Source organism: Zosterops lateralis (assembly GCF_965231275.1).
Source record: "Zosterops lateralis genome assembly, chromosome: 11".
In the NCBI taxonomy this organism is placed as follows: Eukaryota; Metazoa; Chordata; class Aves; order Passeriformes; family Zosteropidae; genus Zosterops; species Zosterops lateralis.
Genome location: NC_139771.1, coordinates 16096426 through 16111062, shown reverse-complemented (window position 1 = coordinate 16111062; position 14637 = coordinate 16096426). Strand labels below are relative to the sequence as shown.

Here is a 14637-nt window from a genome sequence, read left to right as displayed (position 1 = left end):
TGCAGTTGTTAGAGATGAAGACAGTCTGTTAATCATTAAATCCATCCCCTGCAAAGGCAGGACCACTGTCCCCTGGGAGAGCAGCCAGGCTCTGCAGTGAAATGCAATGCCAGGTTTGTATGGAGTAATAACCCAATTATCCATCAGCTGGTGTCAGGGACCCTTCTGGGCAGGAGCAGCCTGGCCATTGGTCAAGGGCTCAGTGCTGTGAAAGGCTGACCAAGGGCTTCCTTTAATAGATGTGGTTGGAGCAGCTGTGCCCTGAAATAATCTCGTTGCTGCAGTGAGGTGCTGGGCAGTCACAGAGTCAGCACTCAGAACAACAAAAAGCCTTGGCTCTGTTTGAGCTGTTCTAAGTGGTGCCAGCTTTCAGGATCTGGGGTTATCCAGATTGACCACCTGGATGCAACGGGGAGATAAAATGGTAGGAAATTGGTCCAGGAGAAAAATTGGTCCAGGAGAAAAATTGAAGTGAAAATCAAGATAAAGTTCTGGTTGAGGTTTGCTGGTTTTGTTAATTATCTTGCTGGTTTTGTTAATTATCAGCAAGAGCGATTTTGGGAACACAGTGGCCCAGACATGGGTACAGCATTAGGATTACAATGGGGACAGCTCACACTTTCATTACAGTTGCCATGTTTGTAAGCAAACCAAAAAGGGCCCTTGGAAGTCTGTCATCTCATAAATTTTACTATCAAAACTTGTTTTTCTAAATAGTTCTTTTCAAAAATTTTTCCATAAGGCATGAGCCATTCTGTAAGATCTATTCAGGGCAACCACAGCTCATGTGATGCTCACATGGATCCCAGATGATTTTTAGCTTAGCCGGGCTGTCACATAAGACACCCTGCAAAATGATGGTGATGAAAATACGTCACACCCAGCCCTGGGCTGTGAACAAGGGGCTCCCTGCACCGTGAGCTCACGTGTGTGACACAACTATCAGCCAGTGCACAGAGGAGAGAGTGAAGAAACCCCTCCCCACAAGCCCTGCTGCTGTTCTGTAGGGTGTACTGACCTCTGGAGCATTTACTGCCCGAGGGATCCAGCCCAAGGGATGACCAATCCACCTTTTACTGGTGAAGGCACAATAAAAAGTGTGCTGTCATCCTCAAAGTGACAAATTGGGCAGCTGAGCCAGCAAAAGCAGATGTGAGGCAGTTATTGCTCAAATATAAGAGATCAGCATGGCTTTAAGGGTGAAAACTAAGTATGAAAGTTCCAAATGGGAAGAAACCTCTTGGAAGAAAATGAGGACTAGACACAGCAGGTACATTGAACTTCATGAGTCTGCTCCTACCCAACAAGGCAGGCTCTGCCTTCTCCCTTGGAAGGACTTCCTGAGCCCTGGCAATCCCATCTGCTTCCCGTGGAGACCTGGACAGAGGTGCCTGAGGGGATGGAGCTGTGACTCACTGCTGTGCTATGTGACATGGGCCAAGCCTTCCCTTCCCTTGCCTGGATGTGCCACCCGGCCCGGAGACTGCGGGTCCTGCGGCTGCAGAGCAGAGTCGGCGGCGATGGGAGTTCTACAAAAGAGCCGGATGAGAGATTGCAGCTGGGGAAAGGAGTGATGGACCTGGGACGGGTGAAAGGGCAGGGAAAATACCCCGGTCACCTCTCTAAGGTCTGTGAGCTGAGCCTGGCTAAGCTGGGCCAGCATCAGACGGTGTTAGGCTGAGTTTATCCCCCAGTAGCGATGCTTGCCGAGCCCGCCGCCTCTCCTGCATCCCCGCTCACCGCAGGGCACGCTTGGCTGGGGAGATGCGAGATGAAAGAGCGACACGGGCAACAGGGAAAGTCTGCGGGCTGCAGTGTCTGAGCACACACCAGGGCAGCACAGGGAGCCAGAGCAGACTCTTTGTTTCCCTGTGTCACTTCTCAGTCCCGATTAGCGGCAAAATAGGGCACGCACACATCTGACAACTGAATTCCTTGCTGGAAGGGGTTCGGTCATGCATAAGACCGCTCCAAATGAGGCCTGGCTTTCAGGTTTGGAAGCACGGAGCATGACCTGGAAGGGACAGCTGGTACGTGCACTCTCACTTTGGAGTTCTGCACCAGTTCTGGGTAACTTTGAAGAGTTGTGGCCAAGGACAAACAAACGGATGCCCGTCCCTTTCCCCAGCAGCCAGAGCTCGCTGTTAGTCTGCCCGATTACACGGGGACAGGACAACGTGAGAACATTATTAACGTCTCAAATTCGAGCACTCAATCAAAAAGCGGAGCGGAGAACTAAGAGCAGGAGCACGACTCTCACTCAGCCTTGTGCAAGCGCTTTGTTCCCGTTGTAACGACGGGCTCGTGCAAGTTTTTCCTCGGGAAAAACTTGTGTTCCTCTCCTGCAACAACCACCTGGGAAATGCAGGTAAAAAGTGTCTGTAGAGGTTCGCAACTGGGCAAACACTAGAAATCCCTCCGGGAAAGCAAAGATCTGCCATCCCCCGTCCCCTGGACCACGAGCATCTCCTCGGGGGGGGCGGATAAAGATGATTCCTGCCGGGGGGGAGGCGGTTCACCCTCCCCACCGCCCGCGGGGAGCCGGCACTGCCCCGTCCCTTGGGGAAAGCTGTCGGTGGGCGCGGGGAGAGGCGGGGCGGCGCTGGGGCGGGGGGCCCGGCGGGCCGGGGCCGCTCCGGGGGCGGGGGCGGGGAGCGGGCGGGGGCCGGGCCGGGCTGTGCCGTGCCGGGGCGGGCCGTGCCAAGGCGCCTGCGCTGGCGGCGCGGAGCGCGGCGGAGCGGGACGGACCGAACTGGAACAAAACAAACGCCGCTTTGTACCGCCCCAAAGCCTCCGCGCCCCGCGCAGCTCCCGCGGAGAGAGAGAGAGAGAGAGAGAGGCGGCAACACCGCGCGCCTCCCGGATTTGATTTTTTTTTTTTTTTTGGCGCTTTTAAATTATTTTTAAATTTTTATAATTTTTTTTTTTTTTCTTGCTAAGAAGGGGAGAAAGGGGCGGGCGGGAGGCGGTGCGCGCCCTCCGCGGGCGCGGAGCCGCGATGGCCTGAGCGGGCGGCGGGTCCGCGCCCCCTGCGCACCTGCCGAGCGCTCCGCGGGCGCGGAGGGACGCGCAGCGCCATGTCGCGGGTGGTGCAGAAGAAGAACCACTGGTCCAGCCGGGTGCGGCAGTGCGCGCTGAGCCGCGGGCCCGGCGGGCAGCTGGGCTTCGCCCTGCTCGGCGGCGCGGAGCACGGCGAGTTCCCCTACGCGGGCCCGGCGGCGGCGGGGGACGGCGAGGCGGCGGCGCTGAGCGAGGGGGAGCTGCTCCTGGAGGTGCAGGGGGTCCGCGTGTCGGGGCTGCCGCGCTACGACGTGCTGGAGGTGATCCGCAGCTGCAAGGACCCCATCGTGGTGAAAGCCGTCCGACAAGGTGCGAGGGGAGCGCGGCGGGACGGGGGGCGAGTGCGGTGCCGGGGTTGGCGAGTATCAGCCCCTCGGGCCCCGAGGGAGGCACGGCCGGGGGTGCCGATGCTCCCAGGCGGGTGCGCACCCTGTGCCAGGGCGCTGATGCTCAGTCCGGACACGGCTCCCGGCCCTGAACTGCCGGAGACTTTCCCGAAGGCGCCTCCAGCGCTCCCCGCGGGGAACCCGCGCCTGTCCGGGCCGGCTCGGTGTCCGGCTGACCCTGGGAGAGGCTGAGGGAGCTTTGCTGCTGGAGGAATGGGGCAGGGATCCCCTCCTCCGGCAGCTGAGCATCCTCTGGAGCTGCTGAGTGATGAGTGGAGTCTTGTTCTGAAAGTGCAGCGGGTGTTTGCCGGCTGCCTGCGTGGGAAGAAAAAGCTGGACCCTCCAGCATCTTCTCTCTCTGGCTGAAAGGCTGCTCAGATTTACCTTTTTTCCCCCTGGTTTGCCCCAGGTGAGGGCACATCCGTGCTGCAGCCCTGCAGTGCACAGGTGATGGGGCAGGCAGGTAGCTCTATCCTCTTCCTCAGATAGGAAGAGTCCTCCCGGGCTGGATTAAAAAGATGCCACTTCATATCTGTGTACACTCAACAGGTTAGCTCACAGCCTGGCTCTTGGGCTTGTGATTTCCAGGGCAGGATTTAATTTTAGTGCCAAAAACACTGTGAGTGCTGCTGCAGCACCGAGGCTGGTTGGATGGGCAGGAGGAGCAGTTCTGCAGCTGGACAGCCGGAGGTGGGAGAGGTGGAGGGGCACCCCGAGGTCACCTCCAAGTGCAGGAAGGAAGGGAAGTTTTCTTCGTGTTGCCCAAGAGATTCCTTAGGGGAAAGTTTATTTATCATCCAGGCGTGCTGCATCCTAAAGGTGGGGGTTTCCCTCTGCCTTGTGGTGTGAGGTTTTTTTTTCCTGTACTTCGCTCAGCCCAGCTGGTAGCTGCAGACAGAATTCCTGGCCAGCTGGCAGGACTGTCACCTCAAGTCTTGTTCCTAGGCTCACTGATGAGCTGAGCTGAAGGGCTGCAGGCACTTGTTTCACAGCCATCCTTCAAACCTCAGGAGCCAGAGCAGATCCCAGCGATGGGAGAGGAGCTGAGCCCTGTGCACTCCCTCTCCACCACCTGCCCCGGAGCTGATCCACCAAAGCACAGCAACTTGTTAGTCCCTTCAGGATTCAGCAGCAATATTCCAGCAAACACTCTCAAACTCCCCAAAACTCCAGTTTTCCTTAAACAAATACCTATTTTCCCTGCTGCATTCACTTCACTGGGAAGTGGTGAGGGAAACTCAGCCTAGTGGTTTCCCTGCCCAAGTGGGAGGGGGAGAAAAGCATGAAGAAAAGTATGAGGAAATTAGGCAGAGTTTTTTTTTTTTTTTACATACTGATTGTTTTAGCAGAAGTATTAAACTACAGCTTGTGGTGTTGCAATGTGATCGGTGTTGGTGGGTGAAGGAAGGTGTGTATAAAACCCTCCCCAACCAAACAATTTGTGATCAAACTTCTTGTTGTTTTGGAAACATGAGTTTCGTATAAACAAAACATGTGCTGGGAATAAACTGCAAATGACAGAACTTGGTGGTAAATGTGTCTCAGCTCCAGGATCTGGTCAAGAGAACAGGCAGAGAGCTGGGTTTTAAGTGTGTTGGTCGGGTTTACCTGGAAAGTGGGAGAAAAGGGTTCAAAACCCATCTGCAAGTCAGGGCAGACACTTAAACCTTGGGCTGTTCCTATCTAGAGAACCGAGTCCTTGGTTACTGTGGGATTGTAATTTCCTTTTTTTTCTCTCTCCATATTTTTTTTTTTTTAAATTGCTTTATTAGCCAAGAATGCGGAATAGAAATAAATATTTGGTTTTTAAATCACTAAATATTTTTGTGGTCTGGAAAGCAGTTCCCTGTGCCTGTCAATGATAGCCTGGCATCTACATGCTGTTCTGTGCAAAGCTGGGATCTCCCTCATGTATCAGAATCATGGGCATAGAAAAGGAGAGTGTTTTAATTAAAATGCATTACTTCTGTGTTGATTAAAAATCTATTATGGGAATGGCAATTGTCATTCAACAGGAAATGTGTGGCAGACAGCAAAAGGAGTATGCAAATAAGATTGTAAACATGTTTTTTCCTATGATGAAGAAACTATGATTTTCCTCCTCCTCCCAGTTCGTAGTCCCTAAGTGATTGGTGCTGAAGTGCTGGGGCAACACTAGCCTGGAAATGTATTCATTTTATTGCCTGTCTGTTTTGTGTTACATTTACAAGGCTGGAAAAACAGGAAATTTACTATAAGTCAGTCATCTGCAAGTTTGAGCAGAGAAAATAACGGTTCTGACCTTGCACTTGGTGAAAGAGAAGAGACTGAGAAGTGAAATGTACGTGGAGTAGGCTGGGCTTTTTCATTAAACCAGAGTTTGTAGACTTGCAGGTTCACGCGCAATATTTTTTCTTACTTTTGTGAGTGGTGAGTTCAAAAAGTAAGTACAAAAAGAAGGAACCTCTATGAAATCTTTTAATAGGAATACTGGTATTTGATACTGGTCATATTGGATTTCTTGGCCCTTTGCTTACCCTGGGAGGAAGAGTGAAAAATTCTAAAAAACTTTAAAGGAGCTTTCTCTTCCTTTTCCCCTTGTGCACCCTTTTTGCTATTACGTTTGAGAATAAAACTGTATCATTAGAGTTGCCTGTTTTGGGGGAGAGAGAGGAAGAATCTTGCTGCCATGTGTCTTAGTAACTTTCAGAACTGTCAAATGTGTGAAAAAACCTCAGTTAACATGTAGTGCTTTTATGACTGACTTGTTTCCATCTTACATCTGTGCCTAAGTTGTGATGAAATTGGCAATTAACTTCTGTGGAGTTAATAAATGCATTTTTATTATTACTTGGTCAGAGAGTATGGAATTAATAGATTGAATTATAGGAGCAGTGGTCACATATCCTAGTGTAAAGCTGGCATTGCCTTAACATAGTGATTTCCCAGCTGTACTGTGAATATTGTAGCCTCCTTGAATACATTTCACATTTGTCAAAATAGTTCACTTTGATGAATTCATAATGGATTGCATTGGATAGATCAGATACAAAATTGGGCACAGCATTTCTTCTCATGGATCTTGGTTAACAGAGTCCAGCACAATAAAGAGAAGTTTGTCGTGGCATCCTCCAAACTGTATCTATAAAAAAGGACCATGTTTTGTTTGAGGCAGGGTATCTGGGTTTTCCTTCCCCCTCAGTGAGAGATGGGCACATTCAGAGAGATTTCCAGGTTTTTTTGCTCCTTGGTTTGATGACCTGTGCCAAACCACACCAAGCCAGATGCTTGGTATGGGAAATAGTCAAAGTTAATATGCTTGTAAATTTTTTTTTATTTTTTATTTTTTATTTTTATTTTTTTTTTATTTTTTTTTTTTTTTTAGTTCTTATTTCAACACTTTGCTTCCCTAAAAAAGTCTCAGAACCCCAAGCTCCTAATAACCAATCACTTTGAAACCAGGAGGTGCTGAGAGCAGTTTATCCAATCAATAATTCTGATAGGACTTTGCAGCTGGGATGATCCCACGGTAGGGAGGAGCTGAGGGTGCTCGTGGGGGTTGTTTTAGCCCTGTGCAGGGCAGACAGGAGCAGGCGTGATCCCAAGCAGAAACAGTCACTGTTTACCCAGTGCTATCAGCTGCATTTGTTTCTTTTCAAACATTAACTTGACCCTAAGATAAATCCTGAAATACAGTGTAGTGACTCAATGCTTCAATGTCAGGCTGGCATCTGCTATACATGAGATGTTAAACTCAGTTATGTGTATTAATGTGAACAGAACCAGTTTCTTTCAAAAAGTTTGTGTGAGCTGGTATTTGAATCTTTTCCTTTTATTTTGCTGGGAGAGCTGGTGAGATAATTTCTGTTTGCTACTTTTGGGATGTTTTGTAAAACATTAAAAAAAAAAAAAAAAAAGGGAGGGAATGTTGATACATTGTAAATTGCTGCATGTTTGGTGCTTTAGCAAGCACAGGGAAGCAGAGTGTCACTTTGTGAGTGGTGATGCTGAACACCCCACGCTCAATGCCCATGCCTGGCATTGCAGGAGCCCTGCAGTGAGTGCTGGTGCCTGTGTGGAGCAGAGCTTGGGATTGATGTGCTGGGCCAGCAAAGGGAGAGGCTGTTTAGAGACTGAGCTCTTGCTGTTCCCAGTTTACCTCTGCAGTGTCATGCATCAGCTCCAGAAAGTGTTTCCCTTCAGTCTCTGCTTGCTCGGTGCCAGTCGCTTGCATGGTGAATTCTCTCAGTCATTTTTCCATGTGACTCAAATTCTTTTTGGACTCAGGTGGGTTTCAAGTGGAGAGAAAGAAATCTTGCCCTCTGAAAACCTGGGAGATGTTCTTGTATTCGAGATTTATAAGAGCCTGTTTTCTACTGCGACTGTTGGAGTAGTCATGAATGAAATGTAAAATAAAAAAAGGCAGAATCTCTTCTTCTCTCACTTGGAGGATATTTGGCTACAAATCAGTAGTCTTCTTTTTTTAAAGAACTACTTAAGGAAGTACTGCACTTAGTAGTCATGAAATGTGGATGTCTTGTATTAAAATACTGCCTTGAGGAAGACCTTATCTTTACTGTGCCTGAATTTACAGTGTAGAGCTTGCCAGGATTTGGAAGCTGATCCTGCTTGTGGCAGAGCAGTCATCCATCCTCTCCTGAGCCATGGAGTAGCACACCAGAGAGGGACAAGAGAGCCCAAGAGCCACATCGTGCCTGTTATAAAAATTTCCAGGAATTAATGTGATAGTTCTAATGGCATGAAAGGGGGTTATGCTTTCCACAATAAAGTTAATCTTTCCACCCATTGAGATGGGACTCCTGGCTCCCTCTTTATGGCCAGTCAGATCACAGAGCAATTAAATCACAATTATGGTCTAATTATGGGCAGTCATTCAACACCATTGCAAAATAGGATGTTAACACCATCCTGCATGTTGTTCCATGTTTTTAAGACCGAGTTACAACCCCTGCATGAGTGAATTATTGACCTGCTATCGTGAGATTTAAGATTCATCTTCCATGTTAGAAATGTAAGAACCGTTTTTTAACAGGTTTGAAAGCCAAGTAGCACCTTGCATTCCTGGGTTTGGGATTGTCATTTTCTTCTGGTTCAGCTCAGGCTGTGATCATTCATGCATCTCTTCTGGCTCTTCCTGTATCTCTTGATCTGATGCCTGAGAAACACACTTGCTCCTTTGGCAGTGTATGCGTGCACAGGGAAACATTTGCCCCAGGGCAGCTGCATTAAGGTGTAAAGATATTCAGAGCAGCGCTTTTGTGGCTGTGCAGAACTGATGATTTGAGCCCTCTCTCATTAGATTTCAGCATGGCTCGGTTTGAAGTAAAGTGGAAGCTGAGAAGATGCTGCTGCCTCAAAGGCATTTTCTGTTGCATTAGCAGGGTCTGGGCTGTGGGCAAGGGCAGGATCTTTGGGACCTCTCTTGAGGTTTTTAAAAATAATTGGCCAAGTTTTTTATTTGCATTCCTTTGCTTAACTCCAGACACGAGCTATGAGCTATGCCTGCTAGTTATTTCAGGTGCTTTTTTTTTTTTTCTTTATTTTTTTTTCACACTTCCTCTGACTTTGACTGGAACTTGTAAATCAAGGCATTTGGTTTTGATCTTTGTGTGCTGCAAGTGACTTAAATTTCTTGGTGAAAAGCACAGAGTAGTGGCTCTGTAAGAGCAAATGCTGTGAATTTATAGAAGGAGTATGAAGAATTTGAGCCAAAATGTCAGCTGAAGGTAGGGATCCTTGCTGTGAGCACTCAGTGGTACTTGGAGGACTGGTGCTCAGATTGATGCATCCTGTCTGAGCTCCTTCCAGCTCCACGTCCTAATTCCTGGAGCAGCAAAATGCAGATCCTCCTAGTCTGTATTTCTCCAGAATTTCTCTGTAGCTCAGCTGCGGAAAAAGATTTATTTTTGCCTTTTAGAAACGGAGCATGAAGTGACCTTTCTGCACCAAGGGCGCGGGGCTGGGTCATCCCCTGTGATCTGTGAAGATCTTCTCTGCTCCCGTTGCCCTGTCACCGGAGGCATCTCCTGCAGGACAGGGGGAACAGCAGCAGCACTTCCCAGTGCTGAGTGACAGTGCTGCTGAGCCTGCAAGACCTGCTCCTGCAGAAACATCATTTTCACCACTATCATCATTTTCTCTGTCTCTCTCGACACTTGATGTTTTGTTTTCTCTGTTTATGGTTGTGCTCTGGTGCAGCTCGCCTTGGTGTGGCTGTTTGCAGTGGTTTGACAGGTAGGGGCTCAGAGCTGGCAGCCCAGAGAGAGCCACAGAATCGGTGCCTTTAATCAGTGCCTTTGATGGCTTCAGTTTGGGGCTTCCTGCAAGGATCTGGTGTTGGGAAATAAAGTAAGCCTAGGCTATCATCCAGACTTTGTTATCTGCTGATCTGAGAGAGAGCTGTGGAAGAGGCTGCCTGCTTCCAGAGCAGTTTGGCAGCTTTTGCATTGGGTTGTTGGCAGATTGGGATGTTTATTTTTTTTCCCCTTTAATTGTAATTTTTTGCTTTTCCCTCTGAACCAAATAGGTGGGCCAGCATCTCTCCTGGCCCTGCAGGAGCAGTATGGCTCAGGGTAAATGGGATATTTTTGTTGAGATCCACCCTTCAGTTTCCAAAGGTCATACACTCCATTCACCCTTCCTCTTGTGACATTTTAAATGGTTTCCAGAACTATTCCACTGCTACAAGCTGGAATGATGGCATCATGCTCTCTGTTAGTCCCCAGCTCTGACTCTGGCATCATTTGTGCTGAAGTGTTTTGTGTTAGTAATATTATTTAAACCTGCAGATTTCTTTTTTTTTACACTACCCGTAGTAGACCTTGGAGAAACAAAACAGTTTTTTCTTTGGGTCCTGGTGTTTTGGGTTACGTTTTTACACGTTTTTACTTGGCTTTTGGCTAAAAACAGTTCCAGTTTTTACGGTTGTGAGGGCTCGTATTGTAACTCTGAAGAAAAATAAGGGTTTAAAAATATTTATTGAATTTCATTAACTGTCCCTTATTAGACTAAACAATAATGCTTACTACACAGTGTGAAAATAATGCAAAGTGCCCTGTCTTTATAAAGGAACAGGAAATCAAAACAAAGCCTTTGGGATAACTTGCAAAGTGGAACCGATGCCCTTACAATTGCAAGGCATTTGAATAAGGAATCAGTTTTGCATGGTTTGCTAATCCTTCAGTAAAGAGTTCATTGTCTTGGATTACACATCTGTAATTTCGGAGCCCTCAAGTCAGTGTCTCAGTACAATTAGAGTGGGAAGAGACTGACTTCTTTCTTCATATCCTTAATCTCTAGCTTGTTTTTTAAGAGGAAAACCTCAACTCTGGGTTTTTCATTTAGTTATTAACAAAAAAGTCTTTGAGAAAGAAGCTGCCTAAAATCCAGCCACTCCCTCAACACAAACAAAGCTGGGCAGATATTGTGTTCTTTTAAAAAAACCCCAACTTTGATGTTCAACCTGTCTTATTCCAGTGGTACAGATCCTGCACTAAGTGGGTGTTAGACCAAACTGATGACAGACACAGATGTCTCAGAGTTTTTTTGATGAATAAGAAAGTTGCTTCTCAAACAGGCTGAACTGGACAGGTGAGGACCTGGGCTGCAGAATAACTGCAAAATGACTTTTCTTAAAAATAGCAAGGAGGTGCCCATCCTCCTCCTTTCCCAAAGGCACAGCTAGAACTGCCAATTAGCAATTTAAAAGGCAGGGGTACAGGTGGAGGTTCCTTGGAGCAGTTCACTGGAGCCTTGTGGGAAGCCAGGGATGGCTAGAGAAGAAATAGAGAGAATAGCAGGAGATACATAAATGATACCAAAAGCTTTGGGCTGGGGAAGGCTTTCCCTGTTCACTAGTGGAGCTGTTCATACTCAGGCTGTCTCTAAAACCAGGCTGAATGTTTTGTGCAGGAGCAGCCAGGAGCATGGCTCTTCCTGGTGACAGTCCCCATTCCCACTGCAGCCCAGCCCACCTTCTTGTTCTGGCCCTTACAGGAGAGCTGGAGAGGGACTTTTTACAAAGGTGTGTAGTGATAAGGGGAAATGACTTCAAGCTGGAAAAGAGCAGGGTTAGATACAAAGAAGTTCTTGGCTGGGTGGGTGAGGGTGGTGAGGCTCTGGCAAGGCTGCCCAGAGAAGCTGTGGCTGCCCCTGGATCCTGGAAGTGCCCAGTGCCAGGCTGGATGAGGCCTGGAGCAGTGGAAAGTATCCCTGTCTATGGCAGGGGGTGGCACTGGATGGGCTTTAAGTTTCTTTCCAAATCATTCTGTGATTCTGTGAAAATTCCGAACTGGAGAATCTTTAAGATCCCTTCCAAATGAAACACTTCTGTGACTCAGTGATGCAGCTTTGGTGTTGAATGCTCTGTTAGGATGTGGTGCCTACAATAACCCTGCTGCCCCAGGACAGTGCAGTGGGAGGCAGGGGACAGTGAGGGACGTGTGGCAGAGCACAGCCCTGGGGGAGCTGATCCCCGTGAGCTGGGAGGATGAGGAGGCTGCAGTTTGGCTGAATTTGGGGAAGCTGCTGTCTCCAAGGCGAGTCTCCTCCTGCAGTGCTGCTGCCTAGAGGAAAGCACTGCAGACAGGGCACCTGATGGGGCTTTGGCAGCCACTGGTGCAGCCCAGGCTTTGTTCTCTCCCCGTCCTGTGGGTGAAAGAGGGATTAGTCTGATGCAAAAGGAAGAATCGTGTCCTTCTCTTTTCCCTGGTATGCATTTTTCCTTAAACAATGAAGTGACTAATGTAGAATATCTTCTCCATGTGCTCTGGTGGTGGTTTAGAGGAGCAGCAGCAGCCTGACTGCATGAGCAAGTCCAGAGGTTCTGCTGCTCAGCAGGGACTCTGAGGATCACAGAATGTGTTGTTTCTGAATAAAATCAGTAAGTTGTTTACTTATGGGGAGGGGATGGCTTGCTTTGTTGTTGTTAGATTGTCCTCTGCTGGTACCCCAGCAAATGCTGTGTATTCGTTTGATGTGCAAATAGCAAACTTGCTTAGCAATGGTATATAGTGTCTTGTTAACTTTTGTATTGTCTGTGTGCACTGTGGAGTCCTCCCTGTCACCTACCGTGAGCTTTTATTAATCAAGCTGTTTCCAGGTGGAGATCTGAGCTGCCAAATGCTTTTATACATGTACCGTAGCCTTCCTTTTGTTTATTTATTTATTTTTTTAATGAAGAGATACGGGCATGCTGAGATTGTTCTCCCAGTTTCACGTGGAGCTATTTTTATCTGGACTAAGCTATAAATCCCTCATGTTGCAGGAAGCTTTGTTTGCTACAGGTGGAGCGAGGCAATTAAACCCCCACTGTCTGTCTCTGGCTTTCTGTGGGAGGCGTGGAACTGCTCTGGGCAAAATCCAGATGGGCACTGAGGAGATCAGGGCTGTGCTGCTCCAAGGGTTGGCTGCTCTGTGAGGTTACATATAGGGGAAAATTTTATATCTACACACAGCCTGCATCCAGTCCAAGGGGAGGGGCTTGTGAAAATATTGTGTCACTCATCAAAATAGTTTGAATTCCTGGGTGAGACTCTGAGAATATGTGACTGGTGTGTATAGATGAATATGCATATTTAACTTTGTCACTTTAGCATCCATATTGTCGAATTCTGCTTCAGTGAAAAGTTCCAGAATGTCCTTTTCTTCACTTGTAATTTTTCCTTTTTCATGGAAACTAATCCCAGGATTTCAGCAGCTCAGGTTGCTAAACATCCAGTGCTATGGATTTTGTCACAAGTGCTAAAATTTGCTGTTGGCACACGCAGCTATTTGGAAGCTGAAAAGGAAGAGTATAAAACCACCACCATTATGGCTGAGAACAGTTCCCATGCCCATTATCTCATCACGGGATGCACAGGCAGCCTCTGATCCTGTAAAAACACTGAAAATCACTATTGTGGTGAAACTGTTTCGGTGGTACTTGTCTTGTAAATCATCTGCAGGAGTGTGCTGGTTTTGAAAGATGATTTGCTCATGAGACCTCAGTGGCTTTCAGGTTATGTGATGCAGCTGCTGAAGAGGATCCAGATTCCTTTTCCTGGCAAAAGGAATTCCCCTTTCCGCTGGGGGCAGCTGCTATCTGGACCTTTGTCATTTCCAGTGTGCAGGAGGGAAATCCAGAGTACACCTATAAACTTTATCTCGGAAAGGTGCCCAGTTTCGTCCTGCACAGAGGTCTCTGGCATGTTCAAGGCCATAAAATGGCATTTAGCTCCCTCATTCCAGGGGCAGGAGGCAGTTACACTTTAACACAAGGTCATTCCTTTATGAGGATGGGAAATGTGGTGAATACCTGGGAGCATGATGTCAGTCTGTCCAGTGTGATAAGTGTGGGGCCTCTTGTGCCAGGCAGTGCATGGACCCAAAAGACTTGTCCTTGCCTTGGTGTTTGGAGAAGAATGAGGGGTGTGAAGAGCTCAGGGGATGAGTGGAGGGGAGAAAGCCAAGCACCAAGTGTGTGGCTCAGTTGGGATGTTTGTGATAAGGGCATGGACCCACAGACCTTGGCTCTCTTTTGCTGTGCTGTAGAGTTCTGCTGCTTCCCAGATCCTCATTAAAACACGGGGAAAGGGTGAATTGCTTCAGCTGGAGCAGCTCCCTTATTGCATTAACAGATTGTCCTGCTCAGGTGGAGCTTTGCCACAAGTTTCCATAAAATACCCTATAGGTGTTTGTTTGTTTTTTAGTTTTAGTTTATGCTTATAAAACATGTCAAAGGCTGATTTTTTTTTATCTGCAAAAGGCATGGCTTAGGGACTAGCTGAGGCGACTTTTCCATTTATTTTTTATTTTCTTTTGCCAATTTTCCAGTTGTATTAGTTGATGCTAGAAATACCCACATATCAGTTTTTCCAGGAGCTAAATACAAAAGAGGCTTTTTTACATACTTCTGAGCTGGGATAGGATATCTCGGTCATATTGCAGACTGGCAAATTTGGATGTGCTGAAGTTGTTCCACATGAGAAAAGCCCCAGCAAAAATGAGAGCGCTTAAATTTAAGCGTGTGCTAACGTAACACATTGCAGAGGGCTTTTCCTATCTTGTCTGTAAAAGGTGCTATAATCAGCACTGAGGCTTGCCTAAACCAGTGTGGAAATCGCTGTTTGCCTAAAAAGCCGGGCAAGTTGTCACAATCCCAACATTAAAAGGCTGCAGCGGATTAACCAAAACCTATTTCCAATTGATTTAC

General features: G+C 47.7%; 1 protein-coding gene across 7 annotated transcripts in view; it reads left to right on the top strand.

Annotated features, from left to right (window-relative positions):
• Window positions 1-2604: 2604 nt before the first annotated feature.
• Window positions 2605-14637, top strand: part of MAGI1 (membrane associated guanylate kinase, WW and PDZ domain containing 1) — a 337339-nt gene continuing 325306 nt past the window's right edge. For 6 of the 7 annotated variants that reach the window (XM_083869440.1, XM_083869439.1, XM_083869441.1 and 3 more), the window contains exon 1: window positions 2606-3369. In XM_083869440.1, the coding sequence (XP_083725566.1) occupies window positions 3078-3369 (292 nt within the window). In that variant the 5' untranslated portion in view covers window positions 2606-3077. Of the gene's footprint in view, window positions 3370-14637 lie in introns of all 7 variants that reach the window. The other variant, XM_083869438.1, reaches the window with a different exon arrangement.